The 26,835-nt window shown below is 47.0% G+C and overlaps 1 protein-coding gene across 4 annotated transcripts in view; it reads left to right on the top strand.

Moving 5' to 3' along the window:
- Positions 1-26,835, top strand: part of KIAA1671 (KIAA1671 ortholog) — a 181,322-nt gene that overhangs the window by 87,248 nt on the left and 67,239 nt on the right. Inside the window, exon 2 of one of the 4 annotated variants that reach the window (XM_064272531.1) lies at positions 4,064-5,788. The exons of the other annotated variants lie outside the window; for them this stretch is intronic. Coding sequence (XP_064128601.1) covers positions 5,504-5,788 — 285 coding nt within the window. The 5' untranslated portion in view covers positions 4,064-5,503. The remainder of the gene's footprint in view (positions 1-4,063; positions 5,789-26,835) is intronic. 4 annotated transcript variants of the gene reach the window in all.

Here is a 26,835-nt window from a genome sequence, read left to right as displayed (position 1 = left end):
GTCACTTAACTTCTCTCTGCCTCAGTTTTCACATCTGTAAAATGGGGGTAATAATCATAGAATGAACCACATTTCATTGTTGGGAGAATCAGATGCCATAATACAAGTAGTACTTAGAACAGTGCCTGGCACACTAAGTGCTCAATATATGTTGCCTATGATGATGGTAAAGGTCTTCCTGGGTGGTGAAAATGGTTTGTACTCAACTACTCACCTAAAGGTTGGTGGTTCAAACCCACCCAGCAGCCGCAAAAGAAAGCCCTAGTGATCTGCTTCTGTAACGATTACACTCCAGAAAACCCTATGGAGCAGCCCTAATTTGTAACACACGGGATCGCCATGGGCTGGCATGGACTTGATGGCAACGGTTTTTTTTTTTTTTTTTTTTAATGATTATGATGATAATGGTGGTGGTCTGAAGTTGGATTTCCTGGTAGCAGAGACTGAGGTGGGGATTCTTGTGCAAGCAATTGAGTTAGGAAAAGCTCTCAGATGAAACCTAGAAGGAGGGAGGAAGACAGAAAGGGTAGAAGAAGAAACTAAGCACCAGTGTGGTTTCAACTGAGCCTGAAATCTGGCCTCTGCCTGATCCCACAGGCAGCTCTGGAGTGTGAATCGCACACTGAATTGGTCCTGCCTTGAGGCAAGGGGACCAGGATTTTGTATCTTGTGTCAGTTGGTCATTGGCTGTGGGCATTTGGGCACAGCCACTTCCCTTGAGTAAGGGAAGTTCTCCAGAGAAGGATACACCCACAGCAACTGAAGGATGGATGTACCTCCCCCAAAAACGGGATCCTAGTGGAAAGGGAGGAGCACCGACAACATCAATGGCAATGATGCGTTGCATGATTTCATCTCCGAAAATCAGAGAGGTTAAGTAACTGACTCAGGGTCACACAGCTATTAGGAAGTGGAGGTAGGTCTCCAAGCCCCAAGCCAGGATACTGTGTTTATTTAGGAAGTCCAGGGTCAAGATTAGGGTGAAGTGGATGAGGTACTCACCTAGGGTGTAAAAATATTAATAACAATAAATAATATTTTAATATGCTGTTTTAAAAATAAAAATGTAAAAACTCTGTATCAACATTTTAGATAAAGACAAGATCATTATTGCTGAGAGAAGGCCTGGTGGCACAGTGGTTAAACATTTTGCTGCTAACTGAAAGGTCGGCGGTTCAAACATACCAGCCACTCCATGGGAGAAAGGTGTGACAGTCTGTTCCCATCAAGATTACAGCCTTAGAAACCTATGGGTCAGTTCTGCTCTGTCCTGAAGGGTAGCTACCAGTCAGAAATGACTTAATGGCAATGTGTTTTTTTTGGTTTTTTTCCTTGTGCTTCTGGCTCCAATAGGGCTCAGGACAGCCCTGAGCAAGTCCCCATTTGTTGGACAGTTAGATTCTTACTAATTTTTTACAACTGTATATATGACTGTGATAAACATCCTTATAGCAAAACATTTGTGTACATCCATTCTTAGTTCCAAGTGTAGATCTCTGGATGTGGAATTGGATCGTGAACTGCAGGGTCAAAGGCAGGGACATCTCCCCTCCTCCAGCATTTTACTGTGAAAATTTTCAAACACACAGAAAAACCAAAAGGACTGTATAAAGAATACACGTACGCTCACCATTTTGCTATATTTGCTTTATAAAGAGTAATGTTTTGCTATATTTGCTTTATGAAAATCTAGCCATCTATTCATTTCATAGTACTGTGTGTGTGTATGTGCTTTAGGTGAAAGTTTACAGCTCAAGTTAGTGTCTCATACAAAAATTTGTACACACATTGTTATGTGACCCTAGCTGCTATCCCTACAATGTGACAGCACGCTCCTCTTTTCCACCTGGATTTCTCGTGTCCATTCAACCAGCTCCTGTTCCTTTCTGCCTTCTCATTTTGCCTCCAGACAGGAGCTGCCCATTTAGTCATGTGTATTTACTTGAACTAAGCACACTCTTTACAAATATCATTTTATGTCTTATGGTCCCGTGTATTTTTTGTCTGAAGAGTTGGCTTCATAGTTGGTTTTAGTTTTGGACTAACAGAGAGTCCGTGGGCCATATCCTCTCGGGCCCCTCCAGCCTCAGTCAGACCCTTAAGTCTGGTCTTTTTATGTGAAACTGAGTTCTGCACCCCACCTTACTCCTGCTCTGTCAGGGACTCTCTGTTGTGTTCCCTGTCAGCCGGGCACCATCTAGTTCTTCTGGGCTCAGGCTGATGGAATCCCTGGTTTATGTGGCCCTTCCTGTGTCTTAAAAAAAAAAGGCTCATTTTTTTCCTAGTGTCTTTGGTGTTCTTCATTCCCTTTTGCTCCATGTGGGTTAGGACCAATTGATGCATCTTAGAAGGCTGCTTGCTAGCATTTAAGACCCCAGATGCTACTCACCAAAATGGGATGCAGAACGTTTTCTTCATGAGCTTTGTTATGCCAGTTGATCTAGATGTCCCCTGAAACCGTGGTTCCCAGACCCCTGCCCCTGCTACTCTGTCCCTCGAAGTGTTTGGTTGTGTTCAGGAAACTTAGCATTTGGTTTAGTCCAGTGGTGCTGACTTCCCCTGTATTGTGTGTTGTCCTTCCCTTCACCTAAGATCATTCTTGTCTACTATCTAGTTAGCGAATTCCCCTTTCCCTCTCTCCCCACCCTCGTAACCATAACAGAATGTTTCCTTCTGTGTTTAAACCTTTTCTTGAGTTCTTATAATAGTGGTCTCATGCAATATTTGTCCTTTTGCGAGTGACTAATTTCACTCAGCAAAATGCCTTCCGGATTTATTCATGTTATGAGATTTCTCGCCGATTCATCCTTGTTTGTTATTGTTGTGGAGTACTCCATTGTGTGTATGCACCATAATTTGTTTATCCATTCGTCCACTGATGGGCACCTAGGTTGTTTCCATGTTTTTGCTATTGTGAACAGTGCTGCAATGAACATGGGTGTGCATGTATCTATTCATGTGACAGCTCTTATTTCTCTAGGATATGTTCTAAGGAGTGGGATTGCTGGATCGTATGGTACTTCTATTTCTAGCTTTTTAAGGAAGCGCCAAATCGATTTCCAAAGTGGTTATACCATTTTACCTTCCCACCTAGGCCGTAATCTTTATGGGAGCAGATCGCCAGGTCTTTTCTCCCATGGAGCTGCTGGTGGGTTCAGCATCGTAGCAACATGCAAGTCACCACTGACGGATGGGTATTAGCTGTGTGTAACGCGCCTTGGCTGGGAATCAAACCCAGGTGTCCCACATGGAAGGCGAGAATTAAACCACTGAAACACTACTGCCCCCAAACAATAAATATGAGCCATCATTATATCCCCTCCTGGGCTGTGAGCCCCTTGTTCTTGGTCTCTGTTCCAGTGTATGGCCCAGAGTAGGTATTATCTGAATATTTATTAAATGAATGAGTGAATGAATGAACAAACAGCCATGAGGACTAAGAATCCAGAGAAGAGAGAGGGCTGTGTCCACTACATTGCCAGAGAGCCTCACGACAAACTCTCTCCAGCAGGGCCCTTTGACCAAGGTCTGGAGAGCAAATATTTGTTCAGAACCTGGGTGTGACGGAAAGCACAGGGGATGGGACGTGATCAGGCCGATTTGTGTCCCAGACTCCATGTTCGAACAGTAAATATTTATTGAACTTCAACTCTGGGCCAGGCGCTGTGTTAGATCGAGAAAACAGTGGGAAGGCAACAAAGTCCATGCCTGGGGGTGTCCTTGCTGTGTGACCTTGGGCACGTGAATCTACCTCTCTGAGTCTGCATTTCCTCATCTGCAAAATGGGGGAGCCCTGCTGGCACAAAGGTTAAGTGCTGTACTGCTAACAAAGGTTGGCAATTCCAACCCACCCAGTGGCTCTGCAAGAGAAAGACCTGGTGAGCTGCTCCCGTAAAGATGACAGCCAAGAAGACCCTATGGGGCCAATTCTGTCTGTTACATGGGGTTGCTGTGAGTCTAAATTGATTTGAGGATACCTAACAACAGCAAAATGGGGGCGTGGATCCCTGTTGGAAGGAGGGAGCTCCTCTGTGAGAACTCAACAAGTGTTTTTCCCTCCCAGATCCAGCTGCAGCTACTGCCATTCAGACAACCCGCCTCTTGCACCCCCTCCAGTCTTCAGGATCTACTGTCATGTGTCCGTCTCCCCACGTCCAACTATTCCAGCTCCATAAGGGTTAAAACTCAGAGAGCTCATGTGACCCACTGTAAACCAGGAATCATTCTCAGGGCTCCCCAGCCAAGCCTGCCAGCCCAGGATGGGGCAGATACTGTGCCCTGGGGTTGCCATGGCAACCCGGGCAGGCAACACAGCCCGCCCCATCCTTCCTTGGAGGACCTGCAGGGGCTATTTCACCTGGCTTGGTATTGCCTTCCAGGGAGAGAGAGTGGGGAAGGAGGCTGGAAAGGCAAGAAAGGGAGTGGGAGGAGAGGGCTGGAGAGGGACCGCCAAGAGGGAGAGGGCGGGGAGAGAGGCTGAGAAAAACAGACAGAGAAACTGGCCACGAGAGGGAGACAGACTGACAGCCGCCAGAAGTCCCGAGCCGCTGCCTGTAACCCAAGAGGCAGAACCAGTCTCCGCTATTGTAACCTTCCCTGGGCTTTGCACGCGGGCTGGGTCTCCCACATACATGCACAGGCGCCCACACGCGCCCACACGTGTAGCTGCATTTCCTTGTGCGCCTGTGGCCAGGCCACTGGGGCGGGTAACTGTCAGGCACGTGAAGTCCCTGGCAGCCCTGCGGAAAGGGTGAGCGAGTTGGGACTTGGGGAAACGGAAAAAAAAAAATTAGGGCGGACGTCAGCGCCCTGGGCGGCCACCCTGCCAAGGCCCCTCCTGCATTCCTGGGCTGTGAAGCCCCTCACTAAGCCAGGGACTGATGTCATCTGGGCCGCTCCGCCAAGGGACCTGGGGGCCCTGGTGGCTGCCTCCGGAAATGAGCTAGATGCCTGCAGCCGACAGGTTTGGAATCTCGGAGGACGGGAAACCTGCATGGGTCAGGTGAGCAGGGCCCAGCGGTGGGCAGCCGGGCAGGGGGCTTCCAGTGTGTGCTTTGGAGGGACACCTGGCCTGCAGGGAAGTGGGGACCAGGGGGCCCAGGGCTGGTGCCTCTCCCTGCCCTGCTGCACAGGGACTGTCACGCCCTGGAGCAATTGTGACCACTCGATTCCTCCCACCATTCCTCGTCACGACCGGTCTGCCTGGCGAGCACTTGGACCTGAAGATTGGACCGCCCAATGTGTTTACTTTACAACTCCAGGGGACTCCTCACCCGACACTGAGCCACCTTCTAATTCTGTGTGAGACCTGGGATCCACACCGGCTGCTTTCTCTGCAATGTTTATTTCCCCTCTGGTTTGGCTGAAGACCACAGCTGGGTCTTCTCTCCAGGCAAGCCCATAACTTCTATGAGCATAAAGTGTTAGGAAGACGGGAGAGGACACTGACGTTTTAATTGCTTTTCTCCCCTCTCACCTCCTTCCTCCCTTTCTGCCTGTCCCCATGGATTACCTCGGAGACAAACTCACAGTGGCCCAAACCCACATGACCCAGTGGATGGGGACGGTGAGGAGGTCGTTCCAGGAGGCTCTCAATTTAGTGACTACGACTGTGGCCCACGACCGGACAAGCAGGGAGCCGGCCAGCCGGACCCCCTTCAAGCGCACCTCCTCCTTCCGACACCTGGCTTCCCGGAGTCGGGAATCGTTCCGCCGGTTCTCCACTCGCAGCCAACAGAGGTTTTCTTCCCTGAGGAAAAGGCAGACAGATTCAGAGGCACCAGATATTGTAAGCTTATTTTATTTTCTAAATATTAAAACAGTGGTAACAACCCCTCCCCTGCAGTGCTTCCCAGGGAGGGGATCCCAGAGACCTCACCAAGGGAAGCCGCCTTGTCCAGGGTAATGGTCCATAAAAGCTCAACTGCTTCCTGTGTCTGCGCCGGAGACAGAGGTGCAGAGTGGCCATTTCCCCAACCACGCAATTGTTCCTTCTCCTGAAGGTGAAAGGAGTGTACACTGGATTCACTGTCTGTATCAACGGGCTGACACGGGAGCAGGGCTGGCTGCTTTGCCAGTTGGTCTATTGTAAGTGTGGTTGCTCCAGCCCCTGACCACGTGCTGTCCTCCCCTATTTTTAGGCAGGATTAGAGGGCACCTGTTTCATCTCCCCCCTACCCTCCCGGGATGACCAGGTGTCCCTGTCGTGTTTAACTTGAGTTGTGGCTTTTGTCATTTTGTCATTGAGCAAAAGCAAGGTCTTGTCAGGTTACCCAAGGAAAGAGCCTTAGAGGACCCAAGGTGGTAGCTGTGTTAGCCCGGTGCCTCAGGAACCTTGAGCTGGGCTTGGTGTGTGGGGGCCAAGGCGAGAGGCCTTGGGTTGGGTCCTGGGGTTCTACCAAGTCTCCCTGAGGCAGGCTCGTTCGGACTCGAGGGGCCAGGGTGGACCAGCAGCTCATGATTCAAAACTGGGCCTATGTCCCTCCAGGGGACAGTGCAGAATCAATCCCAAGGATATTAGTGATGATTTGGAGTGGTGAGGACCGGCCCAGAGAGGGAAGGGTGCCAGCCTGGGGAAGCACAGTGAGGAAGCAGTGGAGCTGAGGCCAGAGCACAGGGTTCTGACCCTATGCAGGGCTCTTTCCAGCTCCTGGCTGAAGGATTTCTCCAGACCTCCTGATAACTTCAGGGAGACACATGCCTTGACCAGGACTTAAAGGGAGGACCTTGTGTTTTCACATAGAAGAGCCCTGCTACCTGGCTGTGTTGACCCAATTTGCAGACTGTCCAAGGCTGGGTGAAGGGCTAAGGCTGCTCCTTCCTGGGGTTTATATTTATGACAAGGGCCAGTGGCCATAGTGGGGACACCCAGCCTTTAGGGAGGGAGCCCTGGGGTACATCAGGCCCGAGCTGGCCCCCTGTGCACTTGAGGTCACTGAGAGCTCACAACTGCCCTGCAAGGTATAGGGACTTGGCATCCTCTCAACTGGCCCAGGGAGGTGCCACGACTCCACCTGGCTCACACAGCAACGAGGGCAATAGGACACAAGCCCGAGTCAGAGCTGAGCACTTGAACACTACATGTGTCTGGTTGGCATGACGTCTCCTTCTCTTATGGGTCTCTGCTTCTTTGTGGACCTGCATTAATTAGTGAGGCCCAAATTTTGAGACAGACCCCCAACCCAATCACTGGAAGGCATGACTGGGCCCAGGGAGAGAAAGCCTTCTGTGTATTCTTTCTATATCTGTCTGTATGTGTCTCTCTCCTTGTCTTCTCTCTGTCTGTCTCTCTGTATCTGTGTGTATCTGTCTCCCTCTTTTTATCCCCTTGTCTCTGTCCCTCTCTGTCTCTTTCTCTCATGGCAGAGCAATTAAGGGCCTGGGGTTTGGAGACATCCAGGCTTTGTTTATCCCCCTGCCCCATCCCCAGGAGCTGTGTGACCCTGGGCATTGGCTCGAGTCCCCTGGCCTTGTTGCCCATGTGTAACATGTCAGTGCTGCCGACAGGACGTGCCTACCGCTTGTTGAATGAATGAGTGAATGAAGTCAGGCCATGCAGGGCAGTTGTCTCCTTTGTTCACAATTGTATCTCAGTGCCTAGAACAGTGTTAACTACATGTTGCATAAGTTTGAGCTCTAGATTTCTTCGCATTGAGCTCAAAAAAGCACCTATTTGGCATCTACTGTGTGCCTGACATCCACTAGCATTGGAGTTGAGAGCTTGAATCAGATTCTCCCATGTCCTGGCCAGGGGGTTTGCCCCAATCTCAAGCCTCAGTCTCTTTCTCTGTCAAATGGGGAGAACCAGGGGTGGCTATAAGGTTGACATGAGCACCTAACACAGTACCAGGCACGTAGTAGGCGCATGCTTCCAAATTCCTTCCTTCTGTTGGGTGCTCTGATGTTCTGACTCTGTGAGTGGGTACCACAGAGCAGAGTTGGATGCATACACACGCACTACTGCAGAGACAAGTACAGGTTCAAATCCTGGCTCTGCCACTTGCCAGCTGTTCAACCTCAGGTAGACTCTTCCCCTCTCTGTGTCTCAGTTTTCTCGTCTGTGAAATGGGAATGATAGCGATTTATCATGGATATACTGATAAATGTGCCACGCATATGATGGTGCTTAGCATGTGGTGTGCATGCCTCAAAAATTAGCTGTTGTCATTATTGTGACAACCAAGCCTTTGTCTTTCAAACCATTCCTCCAAAGATTCCCAGTGAACTGGAAAATCCACACCCGCCCCTTTTACTCAGGGACTTCACTTAAATATTTGCTTTATGGGAGGAAAATTTTTGAAGCCACAGACGATTACAGATGCAGTATCTGTGGCTGGGGTCCCGGGAGGAGGGCAGGTGCAGAATTTTCTGCTTTAAGACCTTGTACTCCTACGTGATTTATCTAAATAATCCATTTGGTCCGAATCCTGCCTCAGGCTTTATTTACTCAGAGTAGTGTAGAAGAAATCTATCACAGCCATAAAGTAATCCTCAAAGGCGTGCCCTGAAATGTTTTCTAAAGCCAGCCTTTAAATAATTTGGTAATAGCCTGCCTCCGCCGCCAAGGAAGAAAAGGGGGGGAAAGAGAGAAAACAAACGCATTGTCTCCAAGCTACAAAGGCAGGAAGAGGCAAGTTCTTGCCATAGCCCAGCATGCGCCCAAGAAAGAAGCCCGACACTGCGAGTTTAGCCGAGCAGACTAAAAGTGGGCTCCAGTTAGAGAGGTCCGACAGAAAATTCCATTACCCGGGAACAGTGGGAATGCCACTGAGGCTGGAGGCTGAAATACAGGTGGAAGTGGATGCCTCCTGGGTTTCCTGGGTTGCAGGATGCTGTGCCCCAGGCGTTGCAACTGAACAAACTTGGGGTAGAGCCTTAGCTCCACCACGTGCTGGCTGAGTGGCTTTGGGCAAGCTAAGTCGACTTTTTCGGCCTCAGTGTCCTCATCTGTACAATGGCGATTCCATTTGGACTTGTGTGTCAGTGGTTATGAGGATTCAGTGGGATAGAGTTGACTAAGAACCCCCACAGTTTGGGCATGCAGGAGGCGCTTAATGAGTGCTCATTCCACATTGCTTTTGAGGGGGTTCAGATTCTGCAAATGTGAGGCCCCCTGCCTAGATAGACAGACATAATGTTCCTGGGTGGTGCAAACAGTTAACACACTCGACCTGACAACCTAAAGATTGGTGGTTCACGTTCACCCAGAGGTGCCTCAGAAGAAAGGCCTGGTGATCTACTTTTGAAAAATCAGCCATTGAAAATCCTATGGAGCACAGTTCTACTCCGACACACATGGGGTCGCTAGGAATCAGAGTTGACTCGACAGCCACTGGTTTGGAGGAGTATAATTGTAGCTGGAGCGTTCTCTCAATGACTTAAGTGGGGGAAGGAGAGAGCAACCCAACATATATTGAGCACCTCCTACTTGCCAGGAACTGGTCTCCTTGAATCCCCACAGCTGCCCCTGAGAGAGGAGGCAGGAGCCTGTCCCTTGGATGAGAACTCTGAAGCTACTTCAGAGAGCTGAAGTAACAAACTGGGGCCCCATGGCGAGGAAGTGGTGGGGCGGAGACTCCCAGGCGTGTCTGCTGCTGGGGCCCGCCAGGGCTCTGCTTCAGGGCTTCTCTGTTGAAGCATTGGCACCTGGGCTGTGAGTTCAGTCCCCAGCTGAAAGCTGAGTGGGAGTATTTGGTTCTGTCAGTTATGGATTGAAATGGATGCTTAAAATATTCAGCAGGGCTCAGCATCCTCCGCCCACTCCCCCACCCCCATGCACACTCCACTCCCTAGGAGCAAGTGGGAGAGAATATGAAAGGAAAGGGATGTTTGTGACATCTTCGGAAGTCCCATGCTCAGCCACTACCCCCTCTGTGTTTGATTCCTCAGGCTGCCTTTACAAGTTATCACAGCATGCCAGCTTAAGACAACAAACATTTGTCCCTTGATATCCACGGGGGATTGGTTCCAGGACACCCCCACCCTCAGGATACCAAAGTCCTCAGATGCTCGAGTCCCTTATATAAAATGGCATAACATTTGCATATAACCTACGTTCATCCTCCTGTATGCTTTAAATCATCTCTAGATTATTTCCAATGTACCTAATACAATATAAATGTTGTGCAAGTAGTTGTTTCCTCCCAATTGAAGACTTGCTCAGGAAGGTAACCTTTCTCTGCTTTGAGTTTTTTGCTTTTCTGGGGACGCTGATACTGCCTGGGCATCAGCTGATGCCGATTCTCACGTGATCTTAAAGTTCTTCAGACTGTAGCGCTTTCCAGAGCTAGCCAGCCATCCCTCACTAGCCTGAGACTCCTTCCTCTCTTTCTCCTCAACCCCCTCATATTTAGCTTTGGAGAGATTGCTTTGACCCCTTCCTTGCTTTTTAGGAGCCATTTTTTTCACAGAAGCAAAGGCTGTACGTGACACAAGTAACCAACGAACCAGACGATGCAAGCAATGCTCCAACAAGAAGTTCTGGAGAGAGACAGGATCTGTGAGGTGGTGGCGGGCTGCAGCAGGGGATGCCGACACATCACTTCATTGGCGTGGATTTAGCGTAGGGCTCAGCATGCGACAAATTGAAGCTTTGCTTTTTGGAACTTTTTTCCCCCCAAATATTTTCAATCCACATTTAGTTGAATCTGCAGTTGTGAAATGCAAGGATGTGGAGGACTGAGTGTACCTTTGTTCTCTGTAGCGAAGAATCTGTTCCTCGCCTCTTCCAGCTTTGAGAGACTCCAGGCATTCCTTGTCTTGTGGCTGCATCACTCCAGTCTCTGCCTCTGTCTTCACATGGCCTTCTCCCTTGTGTCTGTGTCTTCTCTTCTGTCCCTTTTAAGAACACCTGTCATCGGATTTAGGGCCCACCCACGTAACCCAAGATCACCTCCTCGAGATCCGTAACTTAATGACATCTGAGCACTTTATCTGTATTGTTGTTGTACGCCATTGAGTCAATTTTCCAATCATAGCAACCTCATGTGACAGAGTAGAACTGTCCCATAGGGTTTTCTAGGTTGTAAGTTTTACAGAAGCAGATCACCAGCTCTTTCTCCCATGGAGCCACTGGGTAGGTTTGAACCATCAGCCTGTCGGTTAGCAGCCAAGTGCTTAACTGTTTCACTACCACGGCTTCTTAATTAAATCTACAAAGACCCGTTTTCCAAATGAGGTCACATTCATAGGCTCCAGGGGTTAGGGCTTGGACATATCTTTTCGGGGGCCAACGTTCAATGCGTCATCCCCTCCACATGGGCCTCCTGGCTTCAACCCTGGGTACTACCCCTCTGGTCCCTTCTCTATCCTGTAGCCCCAGAGAGCAGGTCATCCCCAGCCTCTCCCAGTGCTTCGAAAGCCCATGCTTTTTCCCGCTGCCTGCCAGGCCCTGTGCACTCAGCCCTGCCTCTCTCTGACCTCCGTCCCCACCACCTGCCCCCTCGCCCACCCTGTTCCTGCCACCCTTGCCTCCTTGTTCCTCATCAGTCACCATAGGCTCCTTCTAGCCTCAGGGCCTTTGCACTTACCGTCCCTCTGCCTGGAATCCTCTTCCCTCTTTCTTCGCATCAATCCATGTCCCCTCCGCAGAGGGGCTCCCAACAGCCCAGGCTAAGGTGCAACCCCGGTCGTGTTTCCCTCTACCCTGGCCCTCTGCTAATTTCTTCCTGGTACTTGTCTCACTCTGTACTTATTTCATTTGACTTCTTGACTTACTTATTCTCAATCTTCTTCAATAGAATGTCAGGGCTGTGAGAGCTGGGGTTTTAGAACCAGAGCCTGGTTCCTCTTGGTTTCACCTACGCCTAGAACAGTGCCTGGTACATCAGAGGGGCCCACCAAGTGTTTACCATCTGTTGTCCTGAAGTCTGTGCTCCCCTTTGTTCTTATGTCCACCATTACTGTGTCATAGATAGGTAAACCGAGTCCCAGGGAGGATAAGTGACTTGGCCCTGACACACACCTTCTAAGAATTGACACTAAGATTCCAACCCAGAGCTGTCTGCAACTCTTTCCTCATAATGAGGCAGGATGGAAACTTTGAGATACATTGGTAATAAAAGCTATTCATTCGGTCAAGAATTTTTTATCGAGTGCCTTCTCTGTGCCAGGTACTGTGCTAGTGGAGATGAGACAGACTGGGTCTCTCCCCTCACAGGGCTCACAGGAACAGGTAGACGCAATAAACAAATAAGTTAACTAATGAATGAACCAGATAGCCTCAGGTAATTGTTTGGGCTCTGACGAAAAAAAGTGTATAAGGGCATGGGGACTGGTAGGAGTGTATTTTAGGAAATGTGGTCAGGAAAGTCTTCTCAGGAGGTGACATTTTAGCAGAGGCCTAAATGGAATGAGGGAATGAGCCTTGAGAACGTGTGGGGGAAAGAACACTGTGGCAGAGAGAATAGCGATTGCAAAGGCCCTGAGGCAAGACAGTGGCTGTTGTGTTTGAGGGACAACAAGGAGGCCAGGGTGGCTGTGGCAGAGGAGTGAGTGGGAGAGACTAGAAAATGAGTTCAGGGAGGTGGGCAGGGGCCAGGCTGTGTAAAGACATTAGATTTTAGTACTGGAGCTAAAATATTGTATAAGTATTGGAGCTTGCTGTTTTTAAGCAAGGGAGTGCTATCAATGAATCTGTTTTTAAAACTTCCCTTTGGCCACTGTGTGAAGAAAGGGGTGTTAGGAAGTAACAGTGGAACAATAACCGCAGCTGCCATTTATTAAGCACCTACTGTATGCCATGCACAGATTGTTACATTTCTCCTGGAGACTGGGGCATCATAGGAGTGGGGCCCAGCTGCCATGGCCCCCTCTTCTGTCCCTTCCTGTCTGCACCAAGTGCTGCCTGCCGGAGCTCGTCTGACTCCTGCCAGGGGCCCGGGCCCCAGCCGCACCTTGGGGCATGGAGTTGGCATGCTGGACTTCAACAACCTAGCCCCAAAGGCCAATGTGATGACGTTGCAGCCTCAGCCGCGGTGTGGATGGGCAGGCAGGACGGCGGCTTTCTTTTGGGCTGGCCGCACCCCGTTTCAGGTCTCCTTTTCACCGTCCTGTCTGCAGAGTGATGTCACCCAGTGAACAATGGCTCCTTTATGGATTCAGCTGGGGCCAAAGGCTGGGCCCAGAGTAGGCGCCTCTGGGAGAGACCTGGAGTGACATGCAGAATGGAATACAGCCAGCAAAGGGCCTGGCGGCTCCACAGGGGTCTGTTCGTGTTAAATAATGTCCCTCTCCTCTCTCCTCACCCCAGCTAAAAAAAATGGGATGTGCTCATTTTATATTAGAAAAACATAGAAAAGCTTAAAGGAGAAAACAAAAGTTACCCATTATTCTAGCACAGATAAACAACGCCGTGGCATTCAAATGCATTTCCTTCTAGCCTTTTTTCTTCCCTCTCTCAAATAAAACTGCCCACCTGCTGTCTCTTTATATCCTTAAAAGAAAATTTTTTTATTTTTTTACTGTATTGTATGTCTTTAAAACCAGTTGTTACCAGGTCGTTTCCGACTCATGGCGACCCTGTGCCTGTCAGATGAGAACTGTGCTCCGTAGGGTTTTCAATGGCTGATTTTTCAAAAGTAGGTCACCAGGACTTTCTTCTGAGGTGCATAGGGGTAGACTGGAACCTCCAACCTTTTGGTTGGCAGCCGAGCACTGTCCAGGGATTCTATTACATGTCCTTGTTGTCGTTGTTGTGTGCTGTCTGGTTGATTCCGACTCATAGTTACCCTATACTATAAGACAGAGTAAAACTGCCCTATGGGATTTCCTAGGCTGTAATCTTTATGGGAGCAGATCGTCAGATCTTTGCTCCTGCCTTTAGTAAACACTATTTTTAATGGCTATGTGACATGCTACTGTTAGCGTGCTTCATAATTTATTAACCCTCTTTTGGGATATTTGGGCCGTTTCCCATTTGCAGGGGTGGGGTCTATGTGTGAACTTGTTGTTTGGGTTTCTGAGAGGTCTGTGAGTTTCAAAGAAGCTCATTTCCCTCTTTCTGATCTCCGGGCTCCTTTGTTACTCCTGCTTTCTCTCCCTCTTTTCAGCGTTTGCAAATCTCAGATGTTTTGTTCAGACAAATGCCTTTTGCTTCCCAACCAGGAAGCCAGAAACTTCAGGAAGGAAATCTGGATTGATACATATCACGGGAATGTTGTATTTTTGGATTTCATGAAGAATGGGGTCTTCAGCAAGAAGTAATCATGATAATTCCTTATGAGAAGAAATAATATACTGGTGTACTGGTAAAAGTTTAACCACTGGGTCTTTGGGGAAAAAGCCCTGATTTGTAGTGTTTGCCAATTTCCATGGTGTAAATATTCCCACCATGGCCAATTTCAAGCTACCAACCACCTGTTGCTGAACAGAGAGCTGGGAAAAATACGCAATAGATCACTATTACATTAGTATTTCCACCATGCAGATACAATAGACGTAAATGACCCAAGAGCATAAATAGTAGTAAGAGATAGCAAGATAATTAGAAAATGATGGGTTTGAAATGCTGATTACCTTTTTAAAATATATATATATCTTATTTAATTTTCAGCTTGTATAATTTAATTTTGATCATGGCTGTGTTTACCAACTGGCTCACAAAAATTCATGATAATTTATAACAATTGGCTCTGGGAAGCCAATACAGGCCAGCTCCAGCATACCACTGTTGGTTAAGAGAGTGAGTTGTGGACTCAGAGAGCTGTGGGTTTGAATCCTGGATCTACCTCTCACTTGCTACGTGACCTTAGGTAGGTTGCTTAATCTCTCTGTGCCTCAGTTTCCTCTTCTGTAAAATGGGGCTAATAATATTACCTCCCTCCATGGTTGTGAAGATTGAATACAGTTAACACATAGTAGAATCACAGTAAATGTTAGCTATCATCATCATTTATTTAGTGCTTAATAATTGACAAGGAAGTTTTGGAAATAGATAGTGCTGATGGTTACACAACACTGTGAATGTATCTGAGGTCACTGATTAAATGACTCCACCTCCCACCCCCACCCCCCCAAAAAGGAATCAACAGCTTCCAAGATGGCCCCAAGGATCCTACCTTCTGATATTTACACTCTGGGTAGTCCCCTCCTGCACTGTACCAGGTTGGTCTGTGAGACCAATAGAACACAGCCAAGGTGATGATGTCCCTTCTGAGATTAAGTTATAAAACACAATACAGCTTCCATCTTGGTCATCCTTTTCCTTTCTTGTTGCACTCGCTTTGGGGGAAGCCTGCAGCCATGTCTTGAAGACACTCAGGCAGTCCCACAGAGAGGCCCTGTGGCAAGGAACTGAAGCCTCCAGCCGGCTGCTGTAGAGAGAATGAAGACTGCCAACAACCTCCTAAGTGAGGTTGGAAGCAGATCCTCCACTCTTCTGAGGAGACTGCACCCTTAGCCAACAGCTTGACCCTGAGCCAGAACCACTCAGCTAAGTGCTCCCAGATCTCTGAACCCCAGGATCTATATGAGATAATAAAGGCTGGCTATTTTCCGCCACTAAGAAGCCCTGGTTGGAGCCCTAATGGTGCAGTGGTTAAGTGCCCAGCTACTAACCAAAAGGTCGGCAGTTCGAATCCACCAACCATTCCTTGGAAACCCTATGGGGCAGTTCTACTCTGTGCTATATGGTCGCTATGAGCCAGAATTGACTCGATGGCAACAGGATTTTTTTTTCTTTTGTAAGAGCCCTGGTAGCGCAATGGTTAAGCACTCAGCTGCTAACTGAAAGGTTGGCAGTTTGAACCTACCCCATGGCTCCTCTGGAGAAAGACCTAGTGATCTGCTTTCATCAAGATTACAGTCTAGGAAACCCATGGGGCAGTTCTACTCTGTCACATGGGGTCACTATGAGTTGAAAATTGACTCAACGGCACCCAACAACAACATTTTAAGCCACTCAGTTTTTGGGTAATTTATTCCGCACAAATCAGTAACTTGGAAGAAGTACAACCAGAATGCTCCTTAGAACCGAGGATGGCGAGACTCTGTCTCACATCTTTGGACATGTCATCAGGTGGGATTAGTCCTTGGAGAAGGACATCATGCTTGGTAAAGTAGAGGGTCAGTGAAAAAGAGGAAGACCCTTGTTGAGATGGATTGACACAGTGGCTGCAACAATGGACTCAAGCATAACAATAATTGTGAGGATGGCACAGGACCAGGCTATGTTGTACAATAGGGTCACTATGGGTTGGAACTAGCTTGACAGCATCCAGCAACAACAACAATCAGTAACTAATACAAATTCCTTTTTATTTTTCTCCGTAACAACAGTCTGAAAGAGGCAAGGAGTATTATTTAACCTTTCATTCCATAGATGAGTAAACTGAGTTGGGAAGAACTCAAGGTCTGTAATGTGGTGGCTGTTGGTGATCCCACTGGACACCACTCTCATTTCATGGGTTCTTGCTCGTAAAGGAGTCTGCTCAGCCGGCCTGAGTTCAGGGTCCCCGGGGCTTTTGAGGAAACTCACCCTTTTAGGAGTTGGCACAAATCTCCTGGCATAAGCTGGAATCCATTTCTTGGATCCTAAGTGCTCATCATCCCATTTGACTCATCAAACATTCATCGTAAGGGCTGGACTATAAATGACAGCCACCTTGATGCATGAATTTGAGCCCACGATACATGATACATGAGAGTGGCTTTTCTAGGCCAGAGCAACCCCTTTGGATTGCCCTCCTCCAGGGAAAGGAACACTGGGGGCTTAGCTGCTAACCGAAAGGTCAGTGGTTCAAACCCACCAGCCACTCTGAGGGTGAAAGATGTCAGCTTCCATAAAGATTTAAAGATTCAAAGCCTAGAAAACCCTATGGGACAGTTCTACTCTGCCCTATAGGGTCACTCCAGGGCAATGGGTTTGTTTGTTTTGTGGTTTATGGAAAGGATTAGATTTAGAACCTACGTAAGATATTACCAAGAGTGAAAAAATTGTAACATTTGTCAAACGATTTAATTTTTTTTAACTTACATTTAACGGTATTCCTGGCTGTTCTTTCTTGATTGGGGAAAAAAGGGGTGCCTGTAAAATTAGCTCAGTACGGTTAAGAGCTTGGCTCTCCCTTCAGACAGATCTGAGTTCAAATCCCAGCTTTACTGCTAACTAGCTGTGGGACCTCATTCAGGTGACTCTTCCTCGGAGCCTGATTCTGTGTGAAGGTCTTAGCACCATGCCCAGCACCTCAGAAGGAACAAACCAAACAAGTTGCCACTGCATGGATGCTGCCTCGCGGTGGCCCGTGCTTCATGGTGTTTTCAGTGGTGGAGTTTTTGGAAGTAGACCACCAGGACTTTCTTCTGAGGCCCCTGTGGGTGGGTTTTACTGCCAAACTCTTTGTTAGCAGCTGAGCACTTAACCATTTCCACTATTCAGGAACTCTAGTAGCACCGAGAAAGGGCATAATAAATGTTACCTGAGCTATTATTCTTTTAACCTTGATGTATTAGTCAGGTTAGGGTATGTTATGCTGCAGTAACAAACTCTCAGTCAGTTAGCACAAAATGCTTATTTCTTGCTCACATGAAATCTGCTACTGGTCCAGTGGCTCTCTAAGGCAGCTACTTATTCAGGCTATTTACATCTTATAGCTAGGCCATGTGGGAGAGTGTGACTTCTGTGTGACAGTGTCAGAGGAAAAAAATCTGGAGAGGGTCACACCAAGGCAGAGGCTATTGTCCCATTTTACAGCTAGGGAAACTGAGGCTTAAAGAGTAATACATCTTGAGCCCTTACCATGTGCCAGGCTCTGAGCTAAGCAGATTATTTTATTAAATCCTTATAACAGCTCCATGAGGTATTATTTTTATTTATTTTATCCTTCCTATCAAAAAAAAAATTTTTTTTTTAACTTTTTTTTTTTTATCCAAGGGAGAGGAACCTTGGTGGTGCAGTGGTTAAAAGCTCGACTGCTAACCAAAAGGGTGGCAGTTCAAATCCACCAGGCACCCCTTGGAAACCCTATGGGGAAGTTCTACTCTGTTCTATAGGGTCACTATGAGTCGGAATCTACTTAACGGCAATGGGTTTTTGTTTTGTTTTTTTTTTTTAATCCAAGGGAGAGGGAGTACCTGGGTGGTGCAAATTGACAGTGTGCTTGGCTGCTAACCAAATACTGGCCATTTGAATCTACCCAGAGACACCTTGGAAGAAAGGCCTGGTGATCTACTTCTGGAAAATCAGCCATTGAATACACAGGTAGATAGATATGCCAAGAGGTGTGGGAGGGTGTAAGGGAGCACACCCGCCAGCAGGTACAGGTTTAGTGGTGGATATTTCTACATACATGACTGTGGGTCCTCCTCATATAATAATATAGACAGTAGAGCATATAAGGAGCACGGTCAGGGAAACCTCTTAGACATAACCAGACACCTCACAGCAAGGCAAAGAACCACAGACTTGAGGGATATCTACGTCAATTGGCACAACATAGTTTGTAAAGACAATGTTCTATATCCTACTTTGGTAACTAGCCTATGGGGTCTTAAAAGCTTGTGAGCGGCCATTTAAGATACAACTATTGGCCTCTTCCTGTCCAAAGCAAAGGAGAATGAAGAAAACCAAAGACTCAAGGGAGGAATTAGTCCAAAGGACTAATGGACCACATGAACCACAGCCTATATGACCCTGAGACCAGAAGAACTAGATGGTGCCCCGCTACCAGTATCAACAGTTCTGACTGAGATCACAACAGAGGGTCCCCTACAGAGCAGGAGAAAAATGTAGAACAAAAAATCAGATTCACAAAAAAGACCAGACTCTCAGGTCTGACAGAGACTGGGAGAACCCCCAAGACCGTGGCCCTAAGACACCCTTCTGACTTGGAACTGAAGCCATTCCTGAAGACTACCTTCCAGCCAAACAATAGACAAGCTCGTAAAATAAACAGTAACACCCCAAAGGAACGTGTTCCTTAGAACGATAAATTATGTAAGATCAGAAGGGCAATATTTGCCCAAAAGCAAAGATGAGAAGGCAGGAAGGGGTAGAAAATTAGGATGAAAGGAAATGGGAAACCCCAGGTGGGAAATGGGGAGAATGATGACATATTGTGGGGAATGAAGCCAAGGCCATGAAGCACTTTATGCACAGATTATCAAATGGGAGTCTAATCTGCTCTATAAACTTTCACTTAATGCACACACAAAATAATCAGCCATTGAAACCCTATGGAGTACAGTTCTACTCTGACACCCATGGACTTGCCATGAGTTGGAGCTGACTGGACAGCAACTCGCTGGCTATCCAAGGGAGAAGATGTTACTTGCCCAAAGTCACCTAGTTCAGAATCATCAAAGCCTGGACTCAAACCTACTTTGGCTTATGCATAATTTCTTGTCCCTCCGCATCAGGGCAATGGCTTAAGAAACCTAGCATGCTTTTCCTGAGGGGCACAATGACAGACCGGGGTTTTGCACTGGGGCGCAGTTGACATTTGGGGCTGGATCATTCTTTGAGGTGGGGGTGGGGGCACTGTCCTGTGCATTGTGGGATGTTTAGCAGCATCCTGGCTCTACCCACTAGATACGAGTAGCAGCCCCACAGCCGTGACAATCCAAAATGCTCCAGATGTTCCCTAGCGTCCCCTGGGGGAGCAAAATTGCTCCCATTTGGAACCACTGATGTAGACTGTAAGAGTTCAGCATGTGCTTAGGTCCCTGCCTAGCCTCAGCGAACTCCAATGGGTGTCAAAACGTTGGTAGTAGGGTTTTGGAATTCCCTAACTTTGTGTAAAGTAACCGTGGATTCCTGGTGTAATTTTGGGCAAGTCTGCGATGATAAAGCATTTTTCCTTAGCCACAAAATGGCAAACCATGTCTGCATGTTAAGTTGAGAATGAAACAAGATGATTGTTGAGTGCTCCGGTATATAGTCAGTCCTTTATGAATGGTTGTTTTTATTGTTACTGGAGTTACCATCTGTCAAACAGAAGCATTGGGGGGATATTTTCTAACAACTGGGGATACTTTCCATGGTGGTTTGAATCCCCAGGCCCTTGTCAACGGGCTCCTAATCCAGATATTTACTTTCTGCCAAAGTCAGAAATCATCTGGTAGCTCATCTTCCTGTCACTCACGGGCTTGATTTCTAGAAACGGCCCTTCCCTGGGCACACCTATAATTTAACATTCGTAATTCCTCAGTTAGTAGCTAGGATTCCTCTTCTTGGTAATTGCCTTCTGCTTTGGGGTGGGTGGGGGTGGATGTGGGGGCCGTGTTAAGGCAGCTACCTCCCCTACGCTCTGCAGACATCTTGGCAGGAAGAGCCCAGAGGGTTCTGGAACCTCTGGTGCTGGGTTCAAGGAGTGAACAAAGTTGGCACCCTGGTGGATGATGGGTAAGCAGAGCTTCATTATCCATACATTTTTGTTTGTTTGTTTGAGCCCAAGGAGCAAGTATAAACAGGTTGCTGAGGGATAGGAGGTTGGCGTGGAGTTGCTTTTCCTGGAAGAACTTCTGAGCCTTGACTGTCAGGACATCTAGAACAATCTAGTCCACCCATTTCACATTACAGCTGGGGAAGCTGAGGCCCAGAGAGGAAAAGAGACCTCCACAAAGTCGAGTGTGAGGGTTTCTGAATTCAAAGTTGGGCCGTTCTGAGGTCAAGTAATGTTTGACTTTGACAACCCTCAGAACTGAGCAGCAGACATTTATTGAGCTCCTACTGTTTGGAAAACTCTGCAGTCACCTCTGTGAGAGACTGAAGATGAAACGCAGCTCCTAACTTTGGGGAGTTTTTAGGAAAGTGGTGAAGATGCAGTCTTAGGAGTCAGAAAGAGGAGGGTGCCTATCCCAACTGTATAGCCTCACATCAGCCTCTTCTCCCTGGGCCTCAGTTTACCCATCTGTACGTGGCAGGTCTGTTGTGACCTCTTAGGGCATTCCGATGGAGATAACCTGGATTCCTGAAGCTGAATTCAGCCCAGATTCCTGAATCACTGCTCCACTGCCTATTAGCTATGTGACTTTGGACAAGCCACCCACCTCTCTAAGCCTTATTATCCTCAGCTGTAAAATAGGAGTCATAGTGTCCTTCTCCCTGCCTTTGCACACCGCCAGGCATCTGTCAGTTTGTTATACTGTGGGGTCTTGTGTATTGTTGTGATGTTAGAAGCTATGTCACTGGTATTCAAATGCCAGCAGGGTCACCCATGGAGGACAGGTTTCAGCTGAGCTTCCAGACTGAGACTGACTAGGAAGAAGGACCCAGCAGTCTACTTCTGAAAAGAATTAGCCAGTGAAAACCTTATGAATAGTAGTGGAACATTGTCTGATATAGTGCTGGAAGATGAGCCCCCCAGGTTGGAAGGCTCTCAAAAGATGACTAGGGAAGAGCTGCCTCCTCAAAGTAGAGTCGACCTTAATGACGCGGATGGAGTCAAGCTTTCGGGACCTTCATTTGCTGATGTGACATGACTCAGAATGAGAAGAAACAGCTGAAAACATCCATTATTAATAGAAACCTGGAATGTACGAAGTATGAATCTAGGAAAATTGGAAATCATCAAAAATGAAATGGAATGCATAAACATCAATATCCTAGGCATTAGTGAGCTGAAATGGACTGGTATTGGCCATTCTGAATTGGACAGTTATATGGTCTACTATGCCACGAATGACAACTTGAAGAGGAATGGTGTTGCATTCGTCATCAAAAAGGACATTTCAAAATCTATCCTGAAGTACAACATTGTCAGTTATAGGATAATATCCATACGCCTGCAAGGAAAGCCAGTTAATATGACTATTATTCAAATTTACATACCAACCACTAAGGCCAAAGGTGAAGAAATTGAAGATTTTTACCAACTTCTGCAGTCTGCAATTGATCAAACATGCAGTCGGGGTGCACTGATAATTACTGGTGATAGGAATGCAAAAGCCGGAAGCAAAGAAAAAGGATCAGTAGTTGGAAAATATGGCCTTGGTGATAGAAACAATGCTGGAGATAGCACGAATGAATTTTGCAAGACCATTGACTTCATTGCAAATACCTTTTTCACCAACATAAACGGCGACTGTACACATGGACCTCACCAGAAGGAATAAACAGGAATCAAATCAACTACATCTGGGGACAGAGATGATGGAAAAGCTCAGTATCATCAGTGAGAACAAGGCCAGGGGCAGACTGCAGATCAGACCATCAATTACTCGTTTGCAAGTTCAAGCTGAAACTGAAGAAAATTAGAACAAGTCCACAAGAGCCAAACTATGACCTTGAGTATATCCCATCTGAATTTAGAGAACATCTCAAGAATAAATTTGACTCATTGAACACTAATGACCGAAGACCAGACGAGTTGTGGAATGACATCAAGGACATCATACCTGAAGCATGCAAGAGGCCATTAAAAAGACAGGAGAGAAAGAAAAGACCTAAATGAATGTCAGAAGAGACTCTGCAACTTGCTCTTAAATGTCGAGTAGCTAAAGCAAAAGGAAAAATGATGAAGTAAAAGAGCTGAACAGAAGATTTCAAAGGGCAGTTCAAGAAGACAGAGTCAAGTATTAGGATGACATGTGCAAAGACCTGGAGATAGAAAGCCAAAAGGAAAGAACACGCTCAGCATTTCTCAAGCTGAAAGAACTGAAGAAAAAATTCAAGCCTCGAGTTGCATTTTACAGGGGAAATATTAAACAACGCAGGAACCATCAAAAGAAGATGGAAGGAATATACAGAGTCATTATAGCAAAAAGAATTGGTTGATGTTCAGTCATTTCAGGAGGTAGCATATGATCAGGAACTCGTGGTACCGAAGGAAGAAGTCCAAGCTGCACAGAAGGCACTGGCAAAAAACAAATCTCCAGGAAATGACGGAATACCAGTTGAGATGTCTCGACAAATGGATGCAGCACTGGAAGTGCTCACTTGTCTGTCTCAAGAAATTTGGAAGACAGCTACCTGGCCAATGACTGGAAGAGATCCATGTTTATGCCTATTCCCAAGAAATGTGATCCAACCAAATGCAGAAATTATCAAACAATATCATTAATATCACATGCAAGCAAAATTTTGCTGAAGATCATTCAAAAGTGGCTGCAACAGTACATTGACAAGGAACTGCCAGAAATTCAAGCCGTTTTTAGAAGAGGCATGGAACCAGGGATATCACTGCTGATGTCAGATGGATCCTGGCTGAAAAACAGAGAATACCAGAAAGATATTACCTGTGTTTTATTGACTATGCTAAGGCATTCAACTGTGTGGATCATGGCGAATTGTGAATAACGTTTTGGAGAATGGGAATTCTGGAACACTTAATTGTGCTCATGAGGAATCTGTACATTGTTCAAAAGGCAGTCGTTCAAACAGAACAAGGGGATACTGATTGGTTTAAAGTCAGGAAAGGTGTGCGTCAGGGTTGTATCCTTTCACCATACCTATTCAGTCTATGCTGAGCAAATAATCTGAGAAGCTGGACTATATGAAGAAGAATGGGGCTTCAGGATTGGAGGAAGACTCATTAAGAACCTGCGTTTTACAGATAACACAACCCTGCTTCCTGAAAGTGAAAAGGACTTGAAGCAATTACTGATGAAGATCAAGGACTACAGCCTTCAGTATGATTACACCTCAACATAAAGAAAACAAAAATCCTCACAACTGGACCATAAGCAACATCGTGAAAACGGAGAAAAGATTGGGGTTGTCAAGGATGTCATTTTACTTGGATCCGCAATCAACATCCATGGAAGCAGCAGTCAAGAAATCAAGAGACGCATTGCATTGGGGAAATCAGCTGCAAAAGCACTCTTTAAAGTGTTAAGAAGCAAAGATGTCACCTTGAAGACTAAGGTGCACCTGACCCAAGCCATGGTATTTTCAATCCCATCATATGCATGCAAAAGCTAGACGATGAATAAGGAAGACCAAAGAAGAATTGACACATTTGAATTGTGGTGTTGGCAAAGAATATTGAATATACCATGGACTGCCAAAAGAACAAACAAATCTGTCTTGGAAGAAGTACAACCAGAATGCTCCTCGGAAGCAAGGATGGTGAGACTGCGTCTCATGCACTTTGGACATGTTGTCAGGAAGGATAGGTCCCTGGAGAAGGACATCATGCTTGGCAGAGTACAGGGTAGGTGGAAAAGAGGAAGACCTTCAATGAAGTAGATTGGCACAGTGGCTGCAACAATGGGCTCAAGCATAACAACGATTGTGAGGATGGCAGTGTTTTGTTCTGTTGTGCATAGGGTCACTATGAGTCGGAACTGACTCGATGGCACCTAACAACAACCAACAGCCTTTGCACAAGCTGTCCCCTCTGCCAGGAATGTCTGAATAGTGGCACAGGCTTCCCTGGTGTTTTAAGCTGATTAAGCCTCTTCCTAAAACTTGTTTTGTTGCCAGAATCACTGGCCCTCTTCTCCCCAGGTGTTCTAGTCCTCAGAAAAAGAGTGTGAGGAGAAGGAAGAAGAAGAACATGTGGGCCTGGCCAAGCCAGGAGCCTCTCTGCCGCCCTCCCAGACTCCTTTGCTTCTACTTGGCTTCCCCCACCCTCTTCCCGAGATGCACCACTCTGAGCTCCCTCCCACCCTGCCCCTAAGTTGCTACTTGATGATCAGAGTATACTTGAGGGTCATTTCATATCCTACCTTGGATATTTTTTTCTTTTCTTGAGCATTAGTGAATAGTGATGGTTAAGAGCACAGAGTCTGGAGCCAGATGGCCCATGTTTGAATCCCAGCTTTGCAACCTACTCACTGTGTGTTTAAGCAAGTTACTTCATGGCCCTATGCCTGAGTTTCCTTATTTCTAAAATGAGGATAATAACAGCACTTCACAGGATTGTTGCGAAGATTGCATTGGTTGACATATGTAAAGCACCTAGTAGTACCTGGCACATAAACCAAAAAATCCAACCTATTCCCGCCAAGTCGATTCCTACTCATAGCGACCCTATAGCACACAGTAGAACTACCCCATAGAGTTTCCAAGGAGCACCTGGTGGATTCGAACTGCTAACCTTCTGATTAGCAGCCATAACTCTTAGTCACTATGCCGTCAGGGTTTCCGACCTGGCACATAGTAGGTACTAAAAATGCTTGTTATCAGTATTCTCATCATAGTCACTGCTATAAGACTTATTATAAACAAACATTTTGGAGGTATAACTTACATACAATAAAGTGATCTTAAGTGTACAGCTGGATGAGTTTTGAAAAATGCGCACAACCATGTAACCCACACCTTTATCAAGATCTAGAACATTCCCTATGCTCTAGACGTTTCCTCATGCCCTTTACTAGTCAGTCACCCACTACCAGGCATTCAAAAAACACTTCTTTGAATGAATGAATTAAAGAACGAATGAATGCTTACTGAGAATCCATTGTATTTTATCCCAAATCTCTTTGTGCCAGTTGTGCTTGTAATTGTTATTACATAGCTCACTTAGCTGTTGTGTAAATGTATGCAATGGGAGTGCAAAAAGAAAGAGAGTTGTCATACTATGAAAGCTTCATTAAACACTTTGAAAAGATTCCAGAAAAGCGAATTGCTCTAAAAGAATTACTGTCATTTTGGGGGCGGAGGAGACTGTCAAAAACTGGGGTGAAAAATCATAAACATCTAAACGGGTTCTACACTCCAGCACTCCCCAAGTGTCTGAGCTTCCACTCTGTGCCCTCCTGGCACCTGTAGCACAGGGGACCCCAGCCTCTGAGCACAGAGCCCTTCTCTCCCTGCCTTCCAAACCTGTCCCTCCTGTGGAAGCGGAGAAGCTTAAGAGTCCCAGAATGTGTGAGGTGGGTGATGGAGAGCTTCTGGAGGACATCTAAACCAGTTGCTGCTGAGATGACTCCAACCCACGGTGACCCCAGAGTAGAACTGCCCCATAGGGTCTCCTAGGCTGTAATCTTTATGGGAGCAGATCGACGGGTCTTTTCTCCCGAGAAGCTGCTGGGTGAGTTCGAACCGTCAATGTTTCAATTAGCCCTTAACATTTGCGTCATCAGGGCTCCTTCCTAGCACATCGTGGGCACTAAAAAGTGCCTATTGCCAATATTATCATACTCACTGCTATGTTATAAGAATATTCTGAATAAATATTTTGGAGATAACCAAAAAAAAAAAAAAAAAACCCCAAAAGACACAGACAAATCCTTTGCCGTCAAGTCGATTACGACTCATAGCGATCCTATAGAACAGAGTAGAACTGCTCCATAGGGTTTCCAAGCAGCTGCCGACCTTTTTGGTTAGCAGCCTGAGCTCTTAACCACTCCACCACCCAGGCTCCTATGGAGGTACAATTTACATTTTTTTTTTTTTTTTTTTGTAAAACGTACAAGTTTGGCTACATGAGATACCCAGCACGTGCCTGGTGCCTGGTCAGCCCACAGGTAGTGGGCAGGGCAGCAAAGGTGGGGCTAGGTACCTGCCGCTTTTAAGTGGGCCAGGAGGGTCTTTTGTTCGGTTTTTCTCCCTCCAAGTCCGGGCTCATTCCCACAGAAGAGATGGCGATGAAGTCACCCTCCAGGCCCTGACTACTTGGCTGGCAGGTGAATGGGCCATTTGCATTGTCCCAGGCTGACATCATCCGGGACACTGTTCAGTGCCAGCGGGCCGCGTTCAGCCCTGGCCTCCCGCCAGCCTGTTGCCTGTGCCCTTTTTTGTTTGTTATGTGGGGCGGGTGTGGGAGGGCCCTATGGCTCCTGCCATCCCTCCTGTTCCCAGTGGGGCACCCTAAGTTGTCTAGCAGACTGCGTATGGGTTTGGGGCCTGACTTCGGAGCTGAGCTCTGCCACTTCCTAGTTGAGTGGCTGTGGGCAGGTGACTTTGCCCCTCCGTGCCTCAGTTTCCTCCTCCCTAAAAGAGGATGACGG

The sequence above is a fragment of the Loxodonta africana genome, chromosome 19, assembly GCF_030014295.1.
Source record: "Loxodonta africana isolate mLoxAfr1 chromosome 19, mLoxAfr1.hap2, whole genome shotgun sequence".
Lineage (NCBI taxonomy): Eukaryota > Metazoa > Chordata > Mammalia > Proboscidea > Elephantidae > Loxodonta > Loxodonta africana.
This window is presented reverse-complemented; position numbering and strand designations above follow the sequence as displayed.